General features: G+C 43.1%; 1 protein-coding gene across 16 annotated transcripts in view; it reads left to right on the top strand.

Moving 5' to 3' along the window:
• The window catches only part of ACER2 (alkaline ceramidase 2), a 125443-nt gene that overhangs the window by 53146 nt on the left and 44660 nt on the right, over nt 1-27637 (top strand). For 9 of the 16 annotated variants that reach the window (XR_009210970.1, XR_009210969.1, XM_058431043.1 and 6 more), the window contains exons 2-5: nt 2602-2716; nt 3435-3576; nt 11704-11841; nt 25439-25576. Coding sequence is in view for 13 of the 16 variants with exons in the window: in XM_058431043.1 (XP_058287026.1) it covers nt 2602-2716; nt 3435-3576; nt 11704-11841; nt 25439-25576 (533 nt within the window). In the remaining 3 variants the exon portion in view is untranslated. Of the gene's footprint in view, nt 1-2601; nt 2717-3434; nt 3577-4245; nt 4338-11703; nt 11842-25438; nt 25577-27637 lie in introns of all 16 variants that reach the window. The other 7 variants (XR_009210971.1, XM_058431046.1, XM_058431051.1 and 4 more) reach the window with 2 other exon arrangements.

The following is a 27637-nucleotide window of genomic DNA, read 5'->3' as shown; positions in this document are numbered from 1 at the left end:
ACTGAAATGTCATTATGTGGCAAATAATGATACTGTCACATTGATGATTAAGTTTTAACATATGAATTTTGTGTGTGGGGGTGACACATTCAGACCATAGTACCCAGCAACCATTAATGTATGAATAGACAAACTAAATGTAGTATATCCTTTCAATGGAATGTTATTCAACCATAAAAAAGAATAAGTTATTGGTATATGCTGTAATATGGATGAACCTTAAAAACATTATGCTAAGTGAAAAAATAAGCTAGATACAAAAGGACATATATTGTATGATTCCATTTATGTTATATGAAATATTTAGAATAGGTAAAATCATAAAGACAAAAGGCAGATTGGTGAATGCCAGGGGCTGAGGGAGGGAGAAATGAGGAGTGAATGCTTAATGAGAATAGTGTTGCTTTTTGGGGTGATGAAAACATTTTGGAACTAGATAGAGGTGATGGTTGCCCATTATGAAATGTACTAAATGCCACTGAATTGTACACTTTAAAATGATTAGTTTTATGGTATGTGAATTTTACCTCAATTTTTTAAAGTTCAGAAAAAAAAAGCTATGAGTCTGTGAAACAAAGAAACTCCAAAATCAACCAAACAAAAAGTAAGTTAAAAAAATTAGGGATGAGGTTCCAATATGACAGTCACTGGCCACATTTAGTTGGCTGTTGAGCACAGGAAATGTGCCTAGCCCAAACTGAGGCTTGTTGTGAGTGTGAAATTTACACTGATCTTCAAGGCTTTGGTATGAACAAAATAATGTAAACTAGGCTGCACGCGGTGACTCATGCCTATAATCCCAGCATTTTGGGAGGCTGAGGCAGGAGGATTGCTTGAGGCCAGGAGTGTGAGATCAGCGTGGGCAACATAGTGAGACCACCATCTCTACCAAAAAAAAAAAAAATAATAATAATAAATAAAGTCAGGCATGATGGTGCATGCCTGTAATCCTAGCTTCAAGAGGCTGAGAGGCAGGAGGCTCCCTTAAGCCTGGAAGTAGGAGGCTGCAGCGAGCTGATCCCACCACTACACTCTAGCCTGGTTGACAGAGTAATACCCTATCTCTAAGAAAAAAAAAAAGTAAACTATCTCATTAATGACATTTAATAGTGATTACATGTTTAAATGATAATATTTTGAATACATTGCATTAAATAAGATAGGTTATTAAAATTTTTAAAAAGTTGAATGCCCATGGAGACATAACAGAGAGGCTTAAATCCGTACCAAAGTTTGCAAGATAAAATGATATCATTTTAAAGCTGGGAAGAACCTTTCAAATATAATCTTTACTTAAAAATAGGTTTTGGTTAGGATAAGAAAGCTGACAAAGGGCAACTAAGGGGGAAACTAGAAAGAGTCCTCGCTTTGTGTAGGCCCAGGGGAAAAGGCTGGCCTGGCTGGGGAGGATTATTGGGAGCTGGACAATGTCTAGTCTTTTTTACGCCTTCATTAAACTTTTTTTTTTCCATTATTTAATACAGACCTTATCTTTAAAAACGCAAAAGCAGGCGGGCGCAGTGGCTCATGCCTATAATCCCAGAACTTTGGGAGGCCTGAGACGAGTGGATCACCTGAGGTCAGGAGTTCGAGACCAGCCTGGCTAACATGGTGAAACCCCGTCTCTACTAAAAATACAAAAATTAGCTGGGTGTGGTGGTGAGCGCCTGTAATCCCAGCTACTCGGGAGGCTGAGGCAGGAGAATCGCTTGAACCTGGGAGGCAGAAGTTGCAGTGAGCTGAGACTGCACCAAAGAACTCTAGCCTGGGCTATAAGAAAGAAACTCTGTCTCAAAAAAAAAAAAAAAGTAAATGGAGCCAAGCACGGTGGCAGGTGCCTAGTCCCAGCTACTTGGGAGGCTGTGGTGGGAGGATCACTTCAGTCCAGCCTGGACAACATAGCTAGACCATGTCTCTTAAAAAAAGATTATGAAAAAAAATAAGTGCAAGTAAATTAGAATGATTCATAATTAACCTTGCAATAAGAATTACTGGTTAATTCTTATTTAATTCTTAGTTAATAAGAATAAGAGAGGAGCTTGGGCAGCATTCATAGCTGCTCCTATGATCAAAGAAGCAGCAGGGAGCCCCTTAAATGGTCATTTAAAAAGCTTTAAATTCTCCTGATTGTATATCTGTAGTCAAAAAAAGTGTCAGAGGCTGGGCGCGGTGGCTCATGCCTGCAATCCCAGCACATTGGGAGGCTGAGGCAGGCAGATCACCTGAGGTCGGGAGTTCCGAGACCAGCCCGGCCAACATGGTGAAACCTCATCTTACTAAAAATATGAAAATGAGCCAGGCATGGTGGTGGGTGCCTGTAATCCCAGCTACTCAGGAGGCTGAGGCAGGGGAATTGCTTGAACTCGGGAGGTAGAGGTTGCAGTGAGCCAAGATCGTGCCACTGCACTTCAGCCTTCCAGCCTGGGTGACAGAGTGAGACTCCATCTCAAAGAAAAAAGAGAAAGAAAAAGTGCAAGAGCTTAAACAAGATGTGTGACCACATTTATCCGAGTTTGCAAGGACATACTTGGAAGAGGCCACTTTATTTTTTGCCCTTTTTACTTAATACTCATCTTTCTGTTTTACATTTTTTTCCTGCAGATCAGCAATGTCTTATTTTTCATTTTACCGCCCATCTGCATGTGCTTGTTTCGTCAGTATGCAACATGCTTCAACAGCGGCATCTACTTAATCTGGACTCTTTTGGTTGTAGTGGGTAAGTGGAGTCATTTGGGAACACGCACTTAACGGGGTGGTGCGGGGGAGGGTAGAAGGAATTCCACACACTTCCTCTCCCCTTTGAACATAATGTTTTGTAAACTAAAGTCACTCTGAGGTCTTAGCAAACTTTTTTTTCCCACTTGCTTGAATGCAGGCTTGATAACAAGGTTGGCATTACTATCACTTGCGTGCATTTGAGACTTCATTTGTGTAGTAGCTATTGGGGCTATGCCAGTGCAATTTTCTGAACGTCTGAAGAAAGTCAGGTGAAACAATTGAACTCTGGGGAGACTGGTTTCTAATGGACTAAAATTAAAGAAAAAAATGTAGATGTTTGATCCCTCATTGTTTTGTGAAATACTTGTGTCATTTCCATTTCCTCCCACAGGCAGGCTGGGAATTCTTAACAGTGAGGGAATGTTGACTTTTATTTACTGCCTCTTCCCAGACAGACTCAGTGGATGAAGACAGAATGTGTTTAACTGTGAAAGTTCAGATGTGCTGATATTTGGGCCCTAGTTGAAATCCTCTTTCTAGACTTGAGGCGTGCATGCCTGGGTGGTGTGAGTTTCTTTCTTCAGTTTCTTTTTTCAGAGAGAGAGAGTGATCTGGTGACTGTGATAACAGTTGGTGAAAGGACTATCCTTAAGCAGTGTATTGAATTTGTGTCTCTTCTGTGGTGACCTTTTTTTATTGGTTGTAATTGATTCTAGGAATTGGATCCGTCTACTTCCATGCAACCCTTAGTTTCCTGGGTCAGATGCTTGATGAACTTGCAATCCTTTGGGTTCTGATGTGTGCTTTGGCCATGTGGTTCCCCAGAAGGTATCTACCAAAGATCTTTCGGAATGACCGGTAAGCTTGCACTAAACATTTTTGCATTTACCACTAGGTGCAGTACCCAATATAACAATATATATATATGAAGAAAAATAGCACATGATTGAGCTCAGCCTAGTGATGAGCTTATCATATACTTGTTCAATATCTACTGATTGTTTTTATGATCTGACAATATAAGTAAACTGACAGATTAAAGAGAGAATTTTAATAATGCTTGGGGAAGAAGTGATATAACATTAGGGACAAAAAGTCAAATAGTGCCCTTGTTTGATGTGAGCAAGAGTGGAAAGACCTTCAGTGGGGGCGACATTACTGAATGGTTATTCAGTACTCTTTGATTTTCTGCTAGAATGTTTCCTTGAGACTAATCCAGCTCCACCGGTTTTATACATCTGAAGTAGAATCCAGACTGATGAACTGGTTCTTGGAGCTACAGATACTGTAGTTTTCAAGTTGCCTTTTTTTCTTTTTTTTTTGCTTCCGATGAGAGCTGTGCACCTGCGTGCGTGCATGCACACACAGACACACACACATACACACTCATATGCTGTATATATGTTCAAACTGGAAACCCAGAATTTCAGGAAGGGATGCATTTTAATAGCCATTGTGTTAGGGTTATACAGGTATTCATCCAGCAAATATTTTTGAACACTTATATTTTACTATGCATTTTTCTAGGCACTGGAATATCACAGTAAACAAAACAGCAGAGTCTTCCTCTGATGAGCTTACACTGAAGTTGGGGAGATTACAAATCAACAAACAAACAAGTAAATAATATAATATTAGGATATGTTAGGTACTGTGATGAAAAGTGAAGCTGATTGCTGGGCGCAGTGGCTCACGCCTGCAATCCTAGCACTTTGGGAGGCTGAGGCGGGCGGATCACGAGGTCAGAAGATCGAGACCATCCTGGCTAACACAGTGAAATCCCATCTCTACTAAAAATACAAAAAATTAGCCGGGCGTGGTGGCGGGTGCCTGTAGTCCCAGCTACTCGGGAGGCTGAGGCAGGAGAATGGTGTGAACCTGGGAGGCGGAGCTTGCAGTGAGCCGAGATTGCACCACTGCGCTCCAGCCTGGGCGACAGAGCGAGACTCCGTCTCAAAAAAAAAAATAAATAAATAAATAAAATAAATAATGAAAACAGAGCCAGCTGGGGTGGTGCACGCCTGTAGTCCCAGCCACTCAGAAAGCTGAGGCAGGAAGATCTCTTGAGCCCAGGAGTTTGAGCCCAGCCTGGGCAACACAGTGAAACCCCATTAAAAAAATAGAAAAAAAATAATGAAAACATATTGTGAGGCAGAGTTGTCTGTGACTGTTGGGACTTTTTCATCACCAGCAGCCTGCAGCATTTCTGTGGGAAGATGTGAAGATATAGCCACTCTGTCCTCCTTTGGAGGCACTGGGAACCATATGTATATATATCCCTGGCTTTGGAAACAATCTGGGTTTGAATCCTAGCTTTACAACTTGCAAACTGTATGACTTGTCTTGACTCTTTCTATTTCCCTGTCTGTAAAATTAGGTAAACAATAGTTTTCATCTTTGAGATGATCCTGTACGGCACTTAGCATAATACTAAGGAACATGGAGAGGGTTCAGTCAAAGTTAGCTCTCCTGACTACCTGGGGCATGGAGAGGAGAGTTCTGCCTAGCATTTCTGAGATATGCATACAAATCGATGGAGATAATGGACATTGACAATTTTAATGAGCAAAGAAATAAAAGGTACACGTTAAGGGAAAAGTAAATAAGGATTTCAACTCTATTTGCACATCTTCAATTTTCCAGTGACCAGGGAGGGCAAGAAGGCCAAGCCCCTTTGCTTGTACTTCACTCCCCGTGACGTGGGACAGGTGGCAGCTCTGCAGTGGAAGTGGCAGACCAGACCAAAAAATTCATGTCAAAACCAGGATTTCTGTAGATCAGGGATTTCCGGTTTATCTGCCTGAACTTACCAAATAGTAAACATTTATCTCTTTTTCTTTCTTTCTCCCTTCCCTCCCTCCCCCCCCACTCTTCTCTTCTCTTCTCTTCTCTTCTCTTCTCTTCTCTTCTCTTCTCTTCTCTTCTCTTCTCTTCTCTTCTCTTCTCTTCTCTTCTCTTCTCTTCTCTTTTCTTTCTTTTCTCTGAGACGGACTCTCTCTCTGTCACCCAGGCTGGAGTGCTGTGGCGAGATCTGGGCTCACTGCAAGCTCCGCCTCCCGGGTTCACACCATTCTGCTGCCTCAGCCTCCCGAGTAGCTGGGACTACAGGCGTCCGCCACCATGCCCTGCTAATTTTTTATATTCTTAGTAGAGATGGGGTTTCACCATGTGAGCCAGGATGGGCTCGATCTCCTGACCTCGTGATCCACCCGCCTTGGCCTCCCAAAGTGCTGGGATTACAGGCGTGAGCCACCATGCCCTTCCTTTCCTTTCCTTTCCTTTCCTTTCCTTTCCTTTCCTTTCCTTTCCTTTCCTTTCCTTTCCTTTCCCTTTCCCTTTCCCTTTCCCTTCCCTTTCCTTTCCTTTCTTTCTCTCTCTGTCTTTCTCTTTCTTTTCTTTTTTTCTTGATCTAGACTTTGCTGGAATATTCTTTCTTGTTTCATTTTGTTTTTTTTTTTGAGACAGTTTCACTCTTATTGCCCAGGCTGGAGTGCAATAGTACGATCTCGGCTCATGTGATTCTCCTGCCTCAGCCTCCTGAGTCGCTGGGATTCCAGGTGCATGCCACCACACGTGGCTAATTTTTGTATTTTTAGTAGAGACGGGATTTTGCCATGTTGGCCAGGCTGGTCTCGAACTCCTCACCTCAGGTGATCTGTCTGCCTTGGCCTCCCAAAGTGCTGGGATTACAGGTGTGAGCCACCACGTCTGGCCTTTGCTGGAATATTCTAAACACACATTAAAAATAGTTTTAATGTGAGATTTTTGGAGAAGAGACAGTAGAATGTGGTGGCTAAGTAAGTTTGGATGAGACAACATGGCTTTGAATAACAATTCACTTAAAAAAAAAAGGCTCTGGGACCCTGTTTTGCTTGTCTGTAAAGTGGAGATGACAAAAGTATCTTCCTAATGGGATCAGAAATACATGGGAAAATTACGTAAGTCATATAGTACAATGGCTCACACAGAGTAAAGACTCAATAGGTTCTGGTGGTTATTATGAATGGCTTATGGACAAGTGGGTTTTTTTTGTTTTGTTTTGTTTTTGAGATGAAGTCTTGCTCTGTTACCCAGGCTAGAGAGCAGTGGTGCGATCTTGGCTCACTACAACCTTTGCCTCCTGGGTTCAAACGATTCTCCTGCCTCAGCCTCCCAAGTAGCTAGAATTACAGGCACTTGCCACCATGCCCAGCTAATTTTTGTATTTTTAGTAGAGACAGGGTTTCACTAGGTTGGCCAGGCTAGTCTCGAGCTCCTGACCTCGTGATCTGCTCGCCTCAGCCTCCCAAAGTGCTGGGATTACAGGCATGAGCCACTGTGCCTGGACTGAATTTTTTATTGATATATCATAGTTGTACATATTTTATATGGGGAAATTATTAATGTTCATTATGTCAATAGGATATAAATGTTGGGTTTATAGAAAAAAAACTTTCTTTCATCTTGGTTAAAATGTCCTGAGACTCTTTAGGACATATACTCAATTGCTGATGGTTATTAATAATTTTTAGAATTTTTATTTTGAGAAAAAAATAAGAACAAGGAACTATTATAGGCTAATTGTATCTACTTTTTTTGTTTTGTTTTTTGGAGACAGGATCTCACTCTGTTGCCCAGGCTGGAGTGCGGTGGTACAGTCACGGCTCACTGCACTCTACGCTCAAGTGATCCTCCTACCTCAGCCTTCCAAGTGGCCGGGACCACAGCTGCCTGTCACTGCACCTGGCTGATTTTTGTATTTTTTGTAGAGACAAGGTTTTATCATGTTGCCCAGGCCGGTCTCAAACTCCTGGGCTCAAGAGATACTCCCACGTTGGCCTCCCAAAGTGCTGGGATAACAGGCATGAGCCACTGTGCCCAACCTTGTATCCACTTCTTAAATAATTTATTCTGCTGTAGTTTTTATGATTTTATCTTTAGGTAAAATCCACTTTATTTTTTGAATCTTGAATAGCAAGGGAGCAAGCAGTCTGGGATCTGCCCGCCCTGCTAACATTCTTGCTGGATGAGTTGAGGCTGGAATCTTAAACTCTCTGGGCCTTAGTGCTTTAGTTATAAAATAACAGGATTGAATTAGCTCTGTGAGGTCCCTTTCATGACCAAATGCTATATTGCTGTGACTATCAAGGGCTGGCTGTTCTAAATAGATTATGTTTTGGTAGCTTATAGCAGTGGATCTTAACCAGGGACATTTCCAATTCTTTTTTTTTTTTTTTTTTTTTTTTTTTTGAGACGGAGTCTCGCTCTGTCGCCCAGGCTGGAGTGCAGTGGCGCAATCTCGGCTCACTGCAAGCTCCGCCTTCCGGGTTCATGCCGTTCTCCTGCTTCAGCCTCTCCGAGTAGCTGGGACTACAGGCTCCCGTCACCACGCCTGGCTAATTTTTTTTCTGTATTTTTAGTAGAGACGGGGTTTCACTGTGGTCTCGATCTCCTGACCTCGTGATCCGCCCGCCTCGGCCTCCCAAAGTGCTGGGATTACAAGCGTGAGCCACTGCGCCCAGCCCCAATTCTTATGAGACATTTAGGAAGCTTGTGCACATGTTTTTGGTGGTCATTATGATGGGAGGTTTTATCATCTATAAATTTCATTTCAGAAATGAAATGAAATTACCACTGCTTTAAAGAGTAGCCAATGGGGGGGAGGGGGGAGGGACAGCATTAGGAGATACACCTAATGCTAAATGACGAGTTAATGGGTGCAGGAAATCAACATGGCACATGGATACATATGTAACAAACCTGCACATCGTGCACATGTACCCTAAAACCCTAAGGTATAATAAAAAAAAAAAAAAAAAAAGAGTAGCCAATGATTGTGGTTTTCAAGCCTATACCCTGTGTCCCTTTTTACTGTGTAAAAAAGCCAATGATAGTGGTTTTCAAGTCTGAAAACAAAGTTTTACTTTGGTAAAAAGGAACACAGGCTATAGGCTTGAAAACCACTGCTTTAAAGGGTAGTTAATGATAACAGTAACAGCTTTACTATAAAAATATTTTGATGATGGTACTGGGTTGTTAGATTTTGGATTAGAGAATACAGGAAGCAGTGGTGCTAAGGGTTTTCTGACCTTGTGTTTCAGTGCGAGACCCTAATGGGCTGGAAAGTTGAAAACAGGACCAGAGGCTGTCACCAATCACAGTTTAGAAAAACACCCTGTCGGGGCCTCTTACTCCTGGATGTTTCTAGCTCTCTTGTACCCAGGGACTCTGTTGACTCTGGGGTCTGCTGGGCTGGCTGGCTGGCTTTCTGCTGGCCACACGGCCTCTGTTTTCTTCTCCCGGCTGCTTGTGTTCACAGGATGTCCTCGCTGGCCAGCACATTCCTGTACACCTTCTGGACTTGCTATGGGGAGGCATCTGCAGACGGCCTCCCTAAAGAAAGCATGTTTTGCAGCTGGGTGCAGTAGCTCATGTCTGTAATCTCAGCACTTTGGGAGGCTGAGGCAGGTGGATCACCTGAGGTCAGGAGTTTGAGACTAGCCTGGCCAGCATGGTGAAACCCCATCTCTCCTAAAAATACATAAATTAGCTTCGGGTGGTGGCAGGTGCCTGTAATCCCAGCTACTTGGGAGGCTGAGGCAGGAGAATTGCTTGAACCCAGGAGGCGGAGGTTTCAGTGAGCTGAGATCGCGCCACTGCTCTCCAGCCTGGGTGACAGAGCGAGACTCCGTCTCAAAAAAAAAAAAAATAACCGAAAAAACAAACAAAAAAAAACCCAACAAAACCAAACAACAACAACAAAAACCCATGTTTTGTCAAGCTTACTGCCTTTAAACCATTTGGCAGTACTCTGTGGAGCCTTTGGTGATTGCAACAGCAGCTCAGTTATATTTTCCCTGAGAGTATGATATCAACAACAATAATATTATTTAAAGTAGTATTTATTTTTAAAATGATGGTAAGGATAACAGTAATAATGAATTTTATTAGTACATAATATGTACCAGGCACTGTGTTAATGCTTGCAAGAACACTGTGAGGCAGAGTGTCTTAATTTTTGTGTGGGAAAGGCTCAAAGAGTTGAGTTACTTGCCAAAGGTCTCACAGCTACTAAGCAATGGAGGCAGGATTTGAATGCATATCGGTCTCACTGGAACACCTATGCCTTGAATTACTCTGTTACCCTCTGTGACCTGTGCCTAATTCTTAAACCATTGGGTACAGAGAGGTGATGCACTCTGGACATTTCTGATTATGTGTTTATCCTAACAAAAAAGGCCAAATTGCCTTGGCATGTATCAAACCCAGTGGAAGAGTTATTGTGGGTCCCCAAGGGCTCTGCACATGATGGCTGTGGGCCCTCACCCTGAGGCTGGAGCAGGCGGCCTTTCCTCCAGTAGACGAAGAACAGCAGCTGAGGCCAGAAGAAAAACATGCCTCTCCTGAGGATTAGCTGCCTGGAGCCTTTCCCACATATATTTTTTCCTCTGGTAGAGGTTCAGAGCTATAATTCCTGTTCATTCCAGTCTGAAAGTTGGCAGCTTGATCAATGATTTCCTGTGCCTTGATGATGAATGGCTTTCCTATTTAAAAGATAAATTTGTATTTTGAGGGTTCAATGCCCTTTGATTTCTTTATAATGGAATTTCATTCAAATTGGCTTCTTAACTGTGACCTGTTCCAGGGGCTCTTGGCCAAAGTAAATTGTGCTAATGAGGAATAACAGAAACTTCAGGAAAATCATGTACTCCTAAATTTAAGTCATGAATGAGGCCTTGGAAATCATCTAGTCCAGCCTTTTCGTTTTACAGATAAGGAAATGGGTCCCAGGGAGAAAAGAAAGAGCATGTCTAGGATCACGTCGCCACTTCTGGCTCTTTCTACTGAAATGACCTCCACTGAGGGGTATGAAGATAGTATCAGTTATTTGTCTAAGACTTGTCATTTCAAAAACTTGTCGATGTAAATTCTAGTGCATACTAGACTTGTAGGTTGTCAGTAAATATAGGCTATTTTTTCTTAGTCTATTGAAATTTTTTCTTAAAACTTTTTTTGGGTGTGCTAGACATGTAGGACAAATTTTCTTTTAAACTAGGTTGCTTTATGGTTTGTGAATGGTCTCTGTTTTACTTACGAAAGTTATACACGTTCACTTTGTAGAACAGGGGGTGACAAACTATGTCCTGTGGGCTAAAAGGGTTCTGTTTTGCAAATCAGGTTTTATTGGCACCCAGCCATGTCCATTCATTTACTTATTCTCTGTAATGAGAGAGTTGAGTAGTTGAGACCTTAGGACCTGCAAAACCTATATATATATATGTGTGTGTGTGTGTATGTGTGTATGTATATATGATTTATTAAATATAATTAATATTTATTTAATATAATTACACATATTTATTATGCACATATTTAATTATTTATACTTATAACCATATAGTTATGCTATATATAGATAGGTATAATATAGTTATATATAAAAATATATATATTCTTTACACTTATATATATAAACATATTTAATTCAAAATATACATATATAAAATTTATTTTATTTTTAGGTTATAGCTCACTGTAACCTCAAACTCCTGGGCTCAGGCCATCCTCCCACTTTGGCCTCCCAAAGTGCTAGGATTACAGGTGTGAGCCACTATACCCAGCCCAAACCCAAAAACCCTTTGTAGAAAAAAATTGTTAAGTCCTGCTGTAGAACGTCTGAAAAAATACAGAGAAATCGAACATCTGAAAAAATATGGAAAAATCGTACGAAAAAAACAGTTATCCATATCTCACCTTCAGTGAAGTAGGTTGACTAACTTTACCATTCTCATGGCTAAATATTTTGAAAATCTCTGATTATTTCTTAAGGATAAGTTTCTTGAAGTGGAATTCCTAAGCCAGTGAGTGTGAGTGGCTTTTTGAACCTTGGTACTTAGCGCAGAATTTCTTTTCAGCTTGCATTTCTGGCAATGCCTGTACCTTGCTAACACTAAACAAACAAACAAACACACAAGAACTCCTTTGGTTTTGCTTTCATGGATTCAGGGGTAGGTTCAAGGTGGTGGTCTGTGTCCTGTCTGCGGTTACGACGTGTCTGGCATTTGTCAAGCCCGCCATCAACAACATCTCTCTGATGACCCTGGGAGTTCCTTGCACTGCACTGCTCATCGCAGAGCTAAAGAGGTAGGTGCCATCATTCCTGCCTACCCTTAGTTGTCCCTGTGCTGGGAACACACCAGTTCGGGGCTTCTTTGCTGTCCTGCAGCAGAAGAGGAGTTTTATTCCTCGTGAAGAGTTAGTTGCTGACTGTTGGATGGAAGCAATTTGATGGTTTGGTTCAAAATACTAATAATCTCATTTTCAGTAGGAGGGCAGCAGCTGTTTAGCAAATGCAGTGCATCCCACTGATCACAAGCTAGCTTACCAGGACCATGTCAGTGCCTAGACCAAGCTGTCTAGACTTAATTCTGTAGAAAAGAAAAGTCCTAGAAAGGTTATTGCATTCACACACAGAAGGAAAAAGAGGAAGGGGGCAGGGAAAATGAGTTTGTATCTATAAGGAAATATGCACTTCAGGTGGACTGCAGTTGACTATGATACTTTCTCTGAGGCTTAGTGTCTCATTTACAATCTATTAGGCAAAGGTTTTGCTTTTGCATTAGCATTTTCCTTTGGGAACTTGTGTACTCAGAGTTCAGGTTGATAATCAGAAACATTTTCGTTTAGCACTTCTTGTTACATGATTGTCCTCTTCTAGAACCAACTGAAATACATCTAATCACTGCCCTTATTTCCATGCTCTTTGAAAACACTTCTTTTTATTTCCAGCCATTTAAAAAGTGCCTTTTTTTTTTTTTTTGAGGTGGAGTCTTGCTCTGTTGCCCAGTCTGGAGTTCAGTTGCACAATCTCGGCTCACTGCAACCACCACCTCCCGGGTTCAAGCGATTCTCCTGCCTTACCGTCCCGAGTAGCTGGGATTGCAGGTGCCTGCTACCACGCCTAGCTAATTTTTGTATTTTCATTAGGGATGGGGTTTCGCCATGTTGGCCAGTCTGGTCTTGAACTCCTGACCTCAAGTGATCCACCTGCCTTGGCCTCCCAAAGTGCTGGGATTACAGGTGTGAGCCACCATGCCTGGCCTAAAAAACACATTTTAATTCATGATTGTCTCATTGTTATGGACATTTAATGTCTTAGTTGAAGTCTTGTAACTGAAATCTTAGTGTGATAGTTGCTCTGTGTAATGTGTGAAGTCAGCTTTCTCTCCTCTTCGATTGGAGAGGAGACATACATTTCTTTCCACTCGCTTTGTCACTAGGGAGTTGCTTTGATTGTCAGCAATAACAGGCGGGGCCAAAGGCAGTTGAAATTGTGTGGTACTGGAACTTGCTGTCTGGCAGCTGAAGGATGCTGGCAGATCTTGCTAGTTAGCTTCTGCATCCTTCAAGGACTGGGGATGTAAGAGTCTCTTCAGACACAGGCTGAAGTGGTCCTAAAGATTAACTATGGCAGTGAGTCTTTTTGAGTAGAAAAGCAAATACTTGAATAAATAAAGGGTTCAATCCCTATCCTCTAATAACTTTAATTAAAAAAAGTTAGCTGTCTACTTTATCACTGATGTTACTTTTTAGAGTCAGAAGTGTTCTGAGCAACCTCAAATCCTCCTACTCATTTGTATCATCACTCAAGTGTTTACTGAGTCCAACTGAGTGCAAGGTCCCCTGGCTCTTGACAGGAGACTCATCAGAATCACCTGGGAAGTGCACGAGCAAGGACAGGTGCTAGTGCAGGTGCTAGCACTGCCTCTGCAAAGATTTGGATTTTGGAGGTCTAGTATAGTGGCCTGGGCATCTATAGATTTTAAAACTCAAAAACACATTTGGGTGGGGCTGGGGTGAGGGTAGGGTTAGAGTAGAGATGTAAGGAGGGTGGTAGGGGAGGCGGAAAAGGGAATGACTACTACTAAGTAAGGGCTTCTTATTGGAGTGTTGGAAAAATTATAAAATGAGATTGTAGTGATGGGTTGAAGATATCAAAACACACTGAGCTGTACACTTTTTTTTTTTTTTTTTAAGATGGAGTCTCACTCTGTCACCCAAGCTGGAGCACAGTCGCACGATCTTGGCCCACTGCAACCTCCGCCTCCTGGGTTCTTCAAGCAATTCTCCTGCCTCAGCCTCCTGAGTAGCTGGGACTACAGGCGCCCACCACCATGCCTGGCCAATTTTTTGTATTTTAGTACAGATGGGGTTTCACCATGTTGCTCAGGGTGGTCTTGAACTCCTGAGGTCAGGCAGTCTGCCTACCTCAGCCTCCCAAAGTGCTAGGATTACAGGCATGTGCCACCTTGCCTGACCTGACCTGTACATTTTAAATAGGGGAATTTTATGGTATGTGAAGTATACCCCAATAAAGCTATAAACAAAGCTATAAACAAAACAAAAACCCTCAGAACCTGCTCAGGTGACTCTATGTGGTGCCCACCTGTTTGAGAACTATAGATCTATTCTAAACTGTACATCTCAAGCGTGAGGATCTTTAGCCCTCTGGCAGAAATACTTTCTTTATTTCTGGGTAGCAGTTTGGAATCTGATATCACAAAGAGATATAGAGAGGAAGAATTTGTAGCCTTTAATAAATAAATGGTTATCTTATCATCCAACAGACTTAATGCTGAGTAAGTCTGGAGTCATAAACTTCCATCAAGCTGTGTTTCTTCTCATGGAGAAAGTTCTCAGTGAAGCTCACATCAAGCCACTGCCCTTCGTGGAGATGTTCTCTCATACTTTTATATATCCAAAAACTCTGCCATAGGCTGGGCGCGGTGGCTCACACCTGTAATCCCAGCACTCTGGGAGGCCAAGGCCGGTGGATCACAAGGTCAGAAGATCGAGACCATCCTGGCTAATGCAGTGAAACTCCGTCTCTACTAAAAATACAAAAAAATTAGCTGGGCATGGCAGTGTGTGCCTGTAGTCCCAGCTGCTGGGGAGGCTGAGGCAGGACAATGGCATGAACCTGGGAGGCGGAGCTTGCAGTGGGCCGAGATCGCACCACTGCACTCCAGCCTGGGTGACAGAGCAAGACTCCATCTCAAAAAAACACAAAAGAACAAAAAATAACTCTGCCATAACTGAGGCCTGGATTTAGAATCCTTTTTGCCACTGTGGCTACAGGATTCTTCTGAGCGAAGCATGTCTGCTCTGTGATGACCTTGAGGGCGGGCCGAGGTCCAGATTGCCATCTGCAGCACAGGACAGAGCGACTTGCTACTCTGTCCTCTTCTAGCCAGGTTTCTTAAGAGAGTTTAAGAAGAAAGCCCAGCTGGGCACGGTGGCTCACACCTGTATTAGGAGGCCGAGGTGGGCAGATCACTTCAAGTCAGGAATTTGAGACCAGCCTGGCCAACATGATGAAAACATGTCTCTACTAAAAATGCGAAAATTAGCTGGGCATGGTGGTGGGCACCTGTAATCCCAGCTACACAGGAGGCTGAGGCAGGAGAATCGCCTGAACCTAGGAGGCAGAAGTTGCAGTGAGCTGAGATCACACTGCTGTACTCTAGCCTGGGTGACAGAGTGAGACTTGTCTCAAAAAAAGAAAAAAAAAAAAGCCGTGTGCAGTGGCACATGCCTGTAATCCCAGTACTTTGGGAGGCTGAGGCAGGCAGATCACGAGGTGAGGAGATCGAGACCATCCTGGCTAACACGGTGAAACCCCGTCTCTACTAAAAATACAAAAAATTAGCTGGGCGTGGTGGTGGGCGCCTGTAGTCCCAGCTAATTGGGAGGCTGAGGCAGGAGAATGGCGTGAACCCGGGAGGCGGAGCTTGCAGTGAGCCGAGATTGTGCCACTGCACTCCAGCCTGGGCGACAGAGCGAGACTCTATCTCAAAAAAAAAAAAAAAGAAGAAGAAGAAAGAAGAAAGCCCTTCTTTTTTTTTTTCTTAATAGAGACGAAGTCTCACTGTGCTCAGGGGTTCTCAAACTCCTGGCCTCAAGCAGTCCTCTTGCCTCAGCCTCCCAAAGTGTTGGGATTGCAGGTGTGAGCCACTGCAGCCAGCCTGCCCTTCCTTCTTGAATCCCTTGCAGTCTGGCTCCCCTCCCCATCTTTAGTATGAAATGTTCATTCAAGAGTCACTAATGACATTTTTTAAAAAACTAATTTTATCAAGTAACTCATATTTTTTGTAGATAAATTGGAGAATATAGACAAGCAAAAAAGAAATTTGTCATTTATTCAGGAAAATTAATATTTGATAGTACTTGGCTCATAGTTTTTATGTACTAAATAAAAATAAAATAACCAAACCTGCCATTTGATAATGACTGTTAGCTTTTTGGTGTATCTTGTATCTTCTTACAGCCTTTTTTATTCTTTGCCATCTTATCTTTAAAAAAAATCTGGCTGTATTTTTTTAAATAAAAATTAGCTCATTCTCATATGAGTTAATCTGAAATTTGACTTTTTCACTTAGGAATGTATTGTAGTCCTCCTTCTCTGTAAATAAATACAGATCTAGGTCCTCGTTTTAAATGGCCATGTAGGATTGTAATTTACTTTTCATTTATTTTAATTAGTCAACACATTTCCTGTTTTTGACCATTTAGGTTGTTTCCAGTTTTTCATTATTAGAAATATCTCTGTGATGAACATCTTTGTGTATCTTTGTGCGCTCATTACATTATTTCCTTAGGCTGTGCTAAGGGCCTTTTACTTCCAAATAGAATAGCTTGTTTTCAGTGCTCACTATCCTTGGCTGTCTGAAGAATCTGACACTGTCAGCCTCCTCCCTCTCTGAATTTTCTTCTTTTGGCTTCTATGATCCTGTGTAATACAGGCTTTCATACCTGACTGTTCCTACTCTGCTCCTTTGCTTCCTAAGGTGGGCATTCTCCAAGATTGTGTATTCAACCTTTTCTGTTTAATTCTTGAAAATCTCATTCACCCTCTTGTGTTCAGCTGTCATCACTCTGCATGGTTCTCTGCAGTCCATCCTTGTCTGTTTCCTGAAGTCCAGTTTCATATTCCCAGCTATCTGCTTGGTATCCCAGTCAGAGCCTTCCTAAACTGTAATAGGCGAGATTACTGGCCTGTCTGCATGCCCTCTTTGCCTACGATTCCCCTCAATGACCTTTCCTAAATTCTGTCTTAGAGTTCCCAGATTATTTTAATGGTGTCACTATTTTCTGAGTCCATTACACTTGAAATCCTACAATTATTGGGTCCCTCATCTCCTGCCACCTCAGATGATTGCTGGATTTCATGGAATCGCCCTCTGCAATGTTTCATCTGTCACCTCCTCCCATATCCATTGCCCCACCCTCACACCCCTCCAGAGGACCATTGCATTTGCTTTCTAACCAGTCTCTTCTTCCTCCAATCTCTTCTTTCAGACTGTTCCTCCCTTATCCTTTACAAAAACCTTCAGTGGCGCCTCGTTGTCTAAGCTTCCCTTAGAGCTTTTTGTTCCTCTGTTTCCTTCTGCATGTCCTATGACCAACCAATTTGGACCGCCTCCTTGTTTTCTGGTCTTCAGATCTTTGCTCATACTTTCTTCTCCCCCTGAAATGCCCTTTCCTGCTACTGCTTTGCAAAATCCTACCCCTTCTGCAGCATGCATCCTAGACACCAGCTCCTTCAGGAGGCCTTTCTTAACGCCTTCTTATCCCCTCGAGCAGATGTAATTACTCTCTTCCTAAACTGTTTGTGCTTTTACATTGTACTTAGCCCATTCTCTCTTAAATATAGATACTTATCTCCTGCTTTCTTCTCATCTTCCTCTCTGATGTTGTGTTCTCAAAGGCACTAATTTTATTTTGTGGAGCTCTGAATTTTCCATGGTGCCCATTACCTCTGAAAAGTCAAAGGTCTGTATCTTGCAAATGACTGGGCAAGATACAGAGTCATGGAATTTCTTGAGACTCCCTCAATTTAGTGGAGCATGGGTTTTGGGGCTAGAAAGTCCTGAGTTTGGGTCTCAGTTCAGGCTTTTACTAGCCTGGAAACTTTGGGCATTTACTTCACTTACTTAGGTCTTACTGTCCTTATTTGAAATTGAAGGATAATAATGCTTAGATCTCACAGTCTTGCAGTAAGGATTAAATAAGATATTTAATCTAGTATCTGTCACATGGTAGATCTCAGCAAATACTTGTTGCCTTTCCTTTTCCTTGCCACTATGTTTCAGCAAGTATAGCTAAATCATCTGCTTCTTCCTATTGTATCTCTTTTTTGGGGATCTTACCTTTATTATCCAGGAACTCTCCCTAATGTGCCTTGGGTAAAGATGTTAGTTGAAGTGACTTCTCTGCTGTGTTTGTGGACCTGGAGGGACTGGCTCCTGTGCCTTTGGCTCCGTTTGCATCCTCCTCTAGCCAGCTCTGGATGTTAACACATCTTAAAGCTCTTTGGCAAACACATAATTAAATTGCTGGTGACAACATCTGAAATGATTTCCATTTGTAGCATGCAGTCCAGTGATGCTAGCTTATATTAGGCTTGAAGTGAATAGAATGTTCTGGATTTAGCTGTTTCTTGAGAATTCACTGCAGTCTAGTTTCATTGTAACTCTTGAGTGTAATAATATGTTTTAGCTTATAATTTTGTTATAAGGAAAGGGAAAGGGAAAGTTTTTTTTGTTTTGTTTTTGAGATGGGGTCTTGCTCTGTTGCCCAGGCTGGAGTGCAGTAGCATGATCGTAGCTCATTGCATCTTCGAACTCCTGCACTTAGGCAATCTTCCCACCTCAGCCTCCCAAAGTGCTGAGATTACAGGTGTGAGCCACTGCACCCAGCTGAGAAAATATTTTAAGTTCGTAAGACCTAAAGAAGAGCAAATGGAGGACACAAGTGGTTAGGGCAGATTATTATGCAGTTTAAATAAATTCTACTTCACAATTGTGATCTTTACATAAGGAAATATATTTTCCTTTAATATTCTAATCTTTGTAAATAATTACTTAAGAAAAAATTTGTTTCATGCTTAAAATGTTCTGCCCTGGAAAAGCTAGCGATCACTAAAGCTAATTGGTCTTCATCATCACATTAATAAGTGGCAGCTTCATGGGAGGTAAACTTTCTTCCATTAGGGTTGGTCTTCTACCAATCGATTATTCCCTCCACTCTCCTATGTCCATTTCACTCCTGTACATTGTCCTCTATATTGCCCCTCCCTCTCTAAAGGGGCTTGCTTTTTTTTTTTTTTTTTTTGAGACATAGTCTCGCTCTGTCACCCAGGCTGGAGTGCAGTGGCAAGATCTCGGCTCACTGCAACCTTCACCTCCAGGTTCAAGCAATTCTCCTGCTTCAGCCTCCCAAGTAGCATAATTGGGATTACAGGTGTGTGCCACCATGCCTGGCTAATTTTTGTAGTTTTAGTAGAGACCCGGCCTAAAGGGGCTTTCTTATCAGCCTGTAAACACATTTGAGTCTCTACTGCCTTCCCAAACACCCAGTCTGGACTACTCCACATCCACATCTCTAGCTACTACCCTTTCACCCTTGCTGTCATAGCCAAACTTCTTTAAAAGCTCCATCGGCTGGGCTTGGTGGCTCACACCTGTAATCCCATCACTTTGGGAGACCGAGGAGGGTGGATCACGAGGTCAGGAGTTCGAGAGTAGCCTGGCCAACAGGGTGAAACCTCATCTCTACTAAAAATACAAAAAATTAGCTGAGTGTGGTGGCAGATGCCTGTAATCCCAGCTACTCGGGAGGCTGAGGCAGGAGAATCACTTGAAGCCAGGAGGCAGAGGTTGTGGTGCGTGGAGACGTGGAGATCACGCCATTGCACTACAGCCTGGGCAACAGAGCAAGACTCCATCTCAAAAAAAAAAAAAAAAAGCTCCCTTTATCCCTTACCTTTCATTTACTCTTCAAATCTTGCCAATCTGGCTTCTGCCCCTACTTTGATACCCAAATCCCTCTCTGTAGGCTCTACACCCAGTGATCAGTTTTCAGCCCCCCTGTATCTTATGTGTTATTCTCTCTTCTGCTCGCCCAGTTAGTTCTCCTCCCCATGCTTGAAATGTTCTTCGCCATGGCTCCTGTGATAACGCGTCCTCCTGGCTTTCCCACTAATCTCTCGGCAGCTCCTTTTCAGTCTCTTGCGTAGACGCCTACTTTTCTACACAGCTTTGCATGTAGGATCCCTTAAGGTGCACCCTCAACTCCCTGCTTGCTATAGTCTGAATGTTTGTGTCTCCCCGAATTCATATGTTGAAATACTAATTAATAAGGTGATAATATTAGGAGGTGGGCTCTTGGGCCCTTTTGGAAGGTGATTAAGTCAGTGGGGGTAGAGCCCTCATACATGGGATTAATGCTTTTCTAAAAGAGGCCCCAGAGAGCTGCCTTGGCCCTTCTACCATGTGAGGACACAGCTCTAGTAGGTGTCATCTGTGAGGACTGGCCCTCACCAGACACTGATTCTGCTGGCACCTTGATCTCAGACTTCCCAGCCTCTAGAACTATGAGAAACAAATTTCTGTTTTTATCAGCCACCCAGTATACAATGTTTTGTTATAACAGCCTGCATGGATTAAGACACTGTTTTTCTCCCTTTTTACGTCCCCCTGAAAGATCTCCTCTACTTCTGTGGCTTTAATTCCTCTACATATGCGGATGACTCCTAAACTTAGGTCTCCAACCCAGTCCTTCCTCTTAACTCTACTATTATGTGTCTAGCTGCCTACCTAACCTGTCTAATTCCATGTATCACAGGCATCTCAAATTCAGCTTGTCCAAACCCACATTCCTGATCTGCCTTTTCTAGCTCTGATTCTCTTCATCATATTTCTAGTTGCAGAAAAGGGGAGCACCATTTGCCCAGTTACTCAAGCCTGAAACCTGGCATCCTCTTCCTTCCCCAAACATGCCATTTGAGCACATTTTTCTTTTTCTTTTTCTTTTTTTTTGAGACGGAGTCCTACTCTGTCACCCAGGCTGGAGTGCAGTGGCATGATCTCAGCTCACTGCAACCTCCGCCTCCTGGGTTCAAGCGATTCTCCTGCCTCAGCTTCCCAAGTAGCTGGGAACACAGGCACTCGCCACCATGCCCGGCTACTTTTTTGTATTTTTAGTAGAGACAGGGTTTCACCATGTTAGCCAGGATGGTCTCGATCTGCCGACCTCATGATCTGCCCTCCTTGGCCTCCCAAAGTGCTGAGATTGCAGGCATGAGCCACATGCCCAGCCCGGAGCACAGTCATTTTTGTACTGGTCGATGTTGCAAAGAAGATAAAGTTCCAAACCCTTGACATGCTCCAGCCTTCCCCTGTGAGCTGATCACTCCCACAAGAAGCTCCTCTGCCTTCCATCCTCAGCCACTCTGACCTTCTGTGTCTTCCGTGGACCCTGCACATGCCAGCCCCAGGCCCTTCCTTATTTATGCCATCCCTTTTTCTGGCCCTCTTGCTTGGCTAACTTCTACTCATCCTTCAGTTTGGGCTGAACTATTTATATGCTGTTCCAGGACCCTGAACTTCTCCTTTATGGCACCCGTCCTGATTGTAATTAGATTATTTATATTGTTTTGTTTGGTGTCTGTCCCCTCTGCTGGACATCGACTCCACATAGGCAGGGACGGGGTCTCTTTGTTCACTGCTGTGTCACTTACCACACCAGTTCCCAGCCAGGAAAAGGAAAGATGGTTGTTTCCCTGCTTTGATAAAATACCCAGACAAAAGAATGCCCTTATTGCTCTTGGACCTCTTTCCCGAATCTTCCCTGGTTGTCACCTGCAATGATGTTATGTCTGAGCTGAATGTTTCTCACTGCACGCTCGTTTGCTCAGAGGAAATAGAGGAGGAACTGTTTTCTCGCTTTCTCTTTCTCTTTAGCCTTTATTCCTAAAGCTTGTTTCTAGTCATTTCTTTCAACCAGCTTCCTGAGAAGTATTTCCGTTGTCTTTTCTGAACTCTCCCTTAGACCATGAGAAAACAAAAGTTTATGCTGATTTTGGGTCATGACCTGACACTGAAATTGGTGGTGTTAAGTACATTGCCGAGTAACTCAGATACATTGATAATATTAAAACAAATACTTTTTCTGATTATAGGAGTGATTTTATTGTTAAGAAAAATTTGAGAATATAATCAAGGATCTAGAAGAGAAGAAATGGTAGACATTCCTCTCAGATTTTTCTATTGTAGAAAAAGGTCCTGCTGTACATATGATTTTTGTCCCCCCTTTTTCACTTCACATTGATATTTTGATAAAAGCCCTGAGAAATGGGAGTGAAACCCAATGGACCGCAGCTTTGGACAAGCCCCGAGTGCCAGTAAGGCTGGTCAGCAGCTTCTAGCAGGATCTGCTTCCTCTAGAAGCAGAGAAAGGTAACAGGCTGCCCAGAGACCAGGCTCTACAGAGCCTCCCTCCTGCCTCGTACATGCCAAGCCGGCCCTGTCCTGGCGCTTGCAGTGACTAACGGCCGGGCCCCTCCCTCTCGGTCGATGCCCTCCATGCAGGACATCTCCAACACGTTGCTCTCTGTCCTGGTGTGTTCCTTAAGTCAAACTTTGTAGGTTTCATTTCACTGGATGTTCATGGATCCTCGTATCCCAGACTAATTTTCTATGTATTTGTTGATATTTGTTCTTGCCTATTTTCATTTTATTTTTTAAATTCAAGGCAAGAGGCCTATTTATTTTGTATTTTATGGTGCCTAGCATGGAATTTGGTGCCCAATAAATACTTTTTTTTTTTGAGTTGGGGTCTCGCTCTGTCACCCAGTCTGGAGTGCAGTGGCACTATCTAGGCTCACTGCAACCTCCGCCTCCTGGGTTCAAGCGATTCTCTTGCCTCAGCCTCCTGAGTAGCTGGGACTACAGATGCATGCCATCATGCCCGGCTAATTTATTGTATTTTTATTTTTTTATTTTTAATTTTATTTATTTATTTTTTGAGGCGGAGCCTTGCTCAGTCGCCCAGGCTGGAGTGCAATGGCGTGATCTTGGCTCACTGCAAGCTCCGCCCCCTGGGTTCGCGCCATTCTCCTGCCTCAGCCTCTGGAGTAGCTGGGACTACAGGCGCCCACCACCACGCCCAGCTAATTTTTTTCGTATTTTTAGTAGAGACGGGGTTTCACCACGTTAGCCAGGATGGTCTCGATCTCCTGACCTCGTGATTCACCTGCTTCAGCCTCCCAAAGTGCTGGGATTACAGGTGTGAGCCACTGCGCCCGGCCACTCTGTTAGCCAGGATGGTCTTGATCTCCTGACCTTGTGATCCCCTGGCCTTGGCCTCCGAAAGTGTTGGGATTACAGGCATAAGCCACTGCACCTGGCCAATAATCTTAAATAATCTAAAAATAATGTTCTGCCCAAATTACAAATTACCAAATTAGAGTCCATTTATGCATAATTTTATCCATTAATTCAGGAAGCATTTAACAGTGCCTGGCACAGTTGCCAGGCATGGAGTATACATTAGTGAATAAAATGGGTAGTTCCTCTGGTTGTTAGGCTTCTAGGCTAGTTTGTTTGTTTGTTTGTTTGTTTCTTGAGATGGAGTCTCGCTCTTGAAGCTCAGGCTGGAGCAGTGGTGCGATCTCAGCTCTTTGCAACCTCCGCAACCTGGGTTCAAGCGATTCTCCTGCCTCAGCCTCCCAAGTAGCTGGGATTACAGGCGCGTGCCACCACCCCCGGCTAATTTTTGTATTTTTGGTAGAGATGGGATATCACCACATTGGCCAGGCTGGTCTCCAACTCCTGACCTCAAGTGATCCGCCCACCTTGGCCTCCCAAAGTGCTGGGATTACAGGGGTGAGCCACTGCTCCCGGCCTGTAGGCTAGTTTAATACCAGATGTTACACAGATAATAAATTCATACTTTCAACTTGTGATGAGAGTTATGAAGGAACATGGCAGGGTGCCCTGATAGAATGTGCTAAGGCAGGGGTGTCCGCTCTTTTGGTTTCCCTGGGCCATATTGGAAGAAAAATTGTCTTAGGCCACACAAAAAATACACTAATGATAGCTGATGAGGCAAAAAAAAAAAAAAAAAAAAGAAAGTCGCAAAAAAAAAAAAAATCTCATAATGTTTTAAGAAAGTTTACAAATTTATGTTGGGCCTCATTTGAAACCATCCTGGTCGGCACGCAGCCTGTGGGCCACGGCTTTGGACAAGCTTGCACTAAGGGGAGACATTGTGTGTGGGAAGAAGCCTGGAGGCTGAGCCCTAGAGAGAAGGAGAGGGTGGGTCAAGGTGAGAGATGAGCTCTTTTTGAGAGGGAGCCAGCCCAAAGGCGAGGCATTCAAGGTAGAGAGTGGTAAGCAGAAGCGAGAAATGGAAATTGTTATCTCTTTGTTTTAGTAACTGGGAATGTAAGTCTCCCCATGTCATAGGCCTCTATTCTTTCTAAAAACTTTTCAAGGGATGCATTTAGCCTTCCTACAAGAGTATTTTGGTTTGTTTTTGAGCAGGTCTTTCTGAACCTGTCCCACTTTTATTGACGCTTTCGCTGATGTTTCTGAAAGGCAGCTGGGAAGGGCACTAGCCAGTCAGGCTTTTAACACCTGTCTGTGGGTTCAACAAAGAGGAATTAAGCTTCTTCTCAATTGCAGATGTCGTGTTGTATTCTGGGTCCCATAGGAGATCTTGACTGACTCAGGAATGGTCCCCTCGGGGAAGAAGGACCCTCAGCCACCAGCTGCCCCCAGGCGTTCGTCCCCAGGGATAGAACTCACCCACTTTATGAGCAAGTCTTTAACAAGGAAAGAAGATGGCAATTGAAATTTTCATTGAGCTGTTAGGATTTGTTTCAGAAAACCATTTTGTCCCAATGTGTAATAAGAACTTATTCCTTCATTCAACACATGTTGAGTGCCTTCTGTGTCTGGCACATTTCCAGGTGCTGGGATACAGCAGTAAACAGCTTCCATGTCAGTGGCTAAACACACACTGGAAACACATGAGTGAAACACAGAAGGTGTCAGGGAGGTTATAATCACTCTGAGAAAATTAAAGGGGGGAAGGAGGCCTTAGGGAGAGTCACTTGGGAGGTGGAGACAGGTGTTGCAATTGTTAAAAATAGCATCAGGAAAATTACTGAGTGACATTTGAGCAAAGATTTGTATGTGAGGGAAGAGCATTCCAGGCAAGAGGGCACAGTGAGTGCTGTGGTCTTGCAGGAACACGCTTGGGATATTTGCGGAACAGCACAAATCCTGCAGTGGCTTGAGTACAGGAAGTGAGAGGGAAGAGTACACACGAGAGGAGGTGAAGGGGAAAAGGGCAGATCATGCATCCGGGGCCTTGTGGCCGATGTGAATACTTTGGCTTTCCCCCTGGTTAAACAGGAAGATGCTGGAAGCTGTTAAATTGGCTATAGGGGCAAGGGTGGAAGGAGACTCTGATGAGATGGCGGTAGCATGGATCTAGATGGAGGTGGTGGAAAGAGGTCAGGTTTGAGATATTTTGAAGGGAGAGCTGATGGACTGGATGTGGGCTGTGTGAGAAGGAGAAGGATTGGGAGAAGAATAGGTTATGGACTTGTTAAATTTAGATGCATATTAGGGTGCTCATGACAAAAATGTAGTTGGGTGTATGAGTCTGGAGTCAGGGGAGGAGCCTGGGTGGGAAAGGTGTCTGTGAGCCATCTGTGTACGTATGGTATTTACATCCATGAGACTGTGGAGTGACTGTGTGTTGGGTAAGAACTTCAGTGTCATAGGGTTGTGGGCATGAGAGGAACCAGCGAAGGAGACACAGGAAAGGTGGCCGGCAAGGAGGTGGAGGCAAGGTCTGACGGTGAGTGACTCTCTGGACCCCTGTGCAGGTGTGACAACGTGCGTGTGTTTAAGCTGGGCCTCTTCTCAGGCCTCTGGTGGACCCTGGCCCTGTTCTGCTGGATCAGTGACCGAGCTTTCTGCGAGCTGCTGTCATCCTTCAACTTCCCCTACCTGCACTGCGTGTGGTAAGCCCCTGCTAATGGAGAGGTGGCCGGGGACAGGTGTGTTTGCACTTGCTGTTGGGCTCTGTTCACCCTGCAAGTGGTGCACAGGTGTCCTGTGGGTTGCTGGCCTGCTTCTCTCTTCAGGTGGACTGTCAGATGGTTCAGAAGCCACTGAAAGTACACTTTGTAAAAAGCTGAATTGACTCCAGGGAGCAGGCTTAGCCGGAACAAAAGGCCTGATTGTCATGCTTAGGTCTGCAGTCTCTTACCTCTAACTCCATTATTAAAGCCTAAAGGAGCTTGAGAACTGAATCTGTAACCTGAGCTCTAGCTAGGTGTTGGGGGAGGGGAGAGGTGATGTGAGGGCTGGGAGGGTCCTTAGTAGGAACCCCACCTTTAGGGCCTGAGTGACCAAGTGAAAGGAGGGGCCGCAGAGGCCGTTTAGAGATATTCTCTTCCATTATTTCTATAAGTGGGGACAGAAGACCAGAGAGCTAAAGTGAATTGTTTAATGTCACCCACCTGTTTCTGTAGAAAACGACCTTGGAGTTCAATAATAGCACATTGGAGCATCTATACTTTGGAATGCTCAGAATACACTAAGTTAAAAAAAAAAAAAGTGGGTTACAAAATACATGCAGAATCCGATTCTGAGAAAGCTGGGGGAAGTCGGAGTGGCTTTCTTCCTAGGAACTGCTTCAGCCTCAAACCCAGAGTGATCTTTCCTTTCTGTCCTCCAGGACTTCTGATTGCAAAAGATCACAAGGAGGAGAAATCCGCTGTAGGTTATCCCCTATAGGTAGAAGGAACACAGAGAGGAATTCTAGTGGTGAAGAAATGGACAGACTTTGTTAGATCTAGATTCAGCAAAAAGGTTGACTTCTATCCAGAAATAGGCTAAAAATACACAATTTGATAGAATTCACTTAAGTTCCCTTGCTCATGTGAACTTTTGTATATTTGCTATGAGACCCACCCTACTCTAAATTTAAGACTTGGGGACTTCAAGGAGTGTTTGCAAAAGACAAAATTCAAACAGCACAAGTTGGAGTTTACAGTCTTAGGATCCATTGCTTCATATTTTTTAGATTCAAACTCAACTAATACTAGTGAATTTATATACTTTATATATTTGTTGGATTATAATTTCCAGATAATAAAATGCACAGATTTTAAGTGTATATTGTGAATTTTGAGAAATGCATACACTAGGTAAATATGACCTCATTCAAGATGGTCATTTTTATCTATCTAAGTCCCCTTGTCATACTAATGATTTAAATCAAATTTGAAATTTAAACTATGTAATAATTTTGACTCAAACTTAATATGTTTCTGAATTTGGTATATTTCTGCTTTGTTTTTCAAAGTTGAACCATCTTTTCTTTCCAATTATAAAATGACATATTTTTATAACAAATTTAAACAACATAGAAGTATAGAAAGAATGGCTGTCATAATTCTATCCCCCAAAGAAACATAATTATTAACAGTCTGATGTATATCTATCGAGATTTTATATGTACACACACACACACACATATATATGTCTACTTTTAAAAAAAATAGCATCATTCTATACATGATGCAAACTTTTTTGTTTTGAGACAGTCTCACTCTGTTGCTCAGGCTGGCGTGCAGTGGGGTGATCTTGGCTCACTGCAATCTCTGCCTCCTGGACTGAAAGTGATTCTCCCACCTCACCCCTTGCAGGGAGCTGGGACTACAGGTGCATGCCACTGCGCCAGGCTAATTTATTTGAAATTTTTTTTAGAGATGGGCTTTTGCCATGTTGCCCAGGCTTGTCAGAAACTCCTGGGCTCAAGCAGTCCACCTGCCTTGGGCTCCCAAAGTGCTGGGATTACAGGCATGAGCCATTGAGCCTGGCCCAAACTTTTTTTTTAACCAAATACTTAAATCTATACTACATAGATCTAATGCTATACAGACATCATTCCATACCAATACATATATATAATCTTCATTATTGTGTCTAATAAATACTTCATAATATGGGTGCTTTATAATTTAATCAACTTCTCTCTGATAATGGACATTGAGGTTATTTCTAATTTTCCACTT

This window comes from Hylobates moloch, unplaced genomic scaffold, assembly GCF_009828535.3.
Source record: "Hylobates moloch isolate HMO894 unplaced genomic scaffold, HMol_V3 SCAFFOLD_19, whole genome shotgun sequence".
NCBI classification, from domain to species: Eukaryota; Metazoa; Chordata; class Mammalia; order Primates; family Hylobatidae; genus Hylobates; species Hylobates moloch.
The sequence above is the reverse complement of the archived record's forward strand: the minus strand, read 5'-3'. Positions and strand labels throughout refer to the sequence as shown.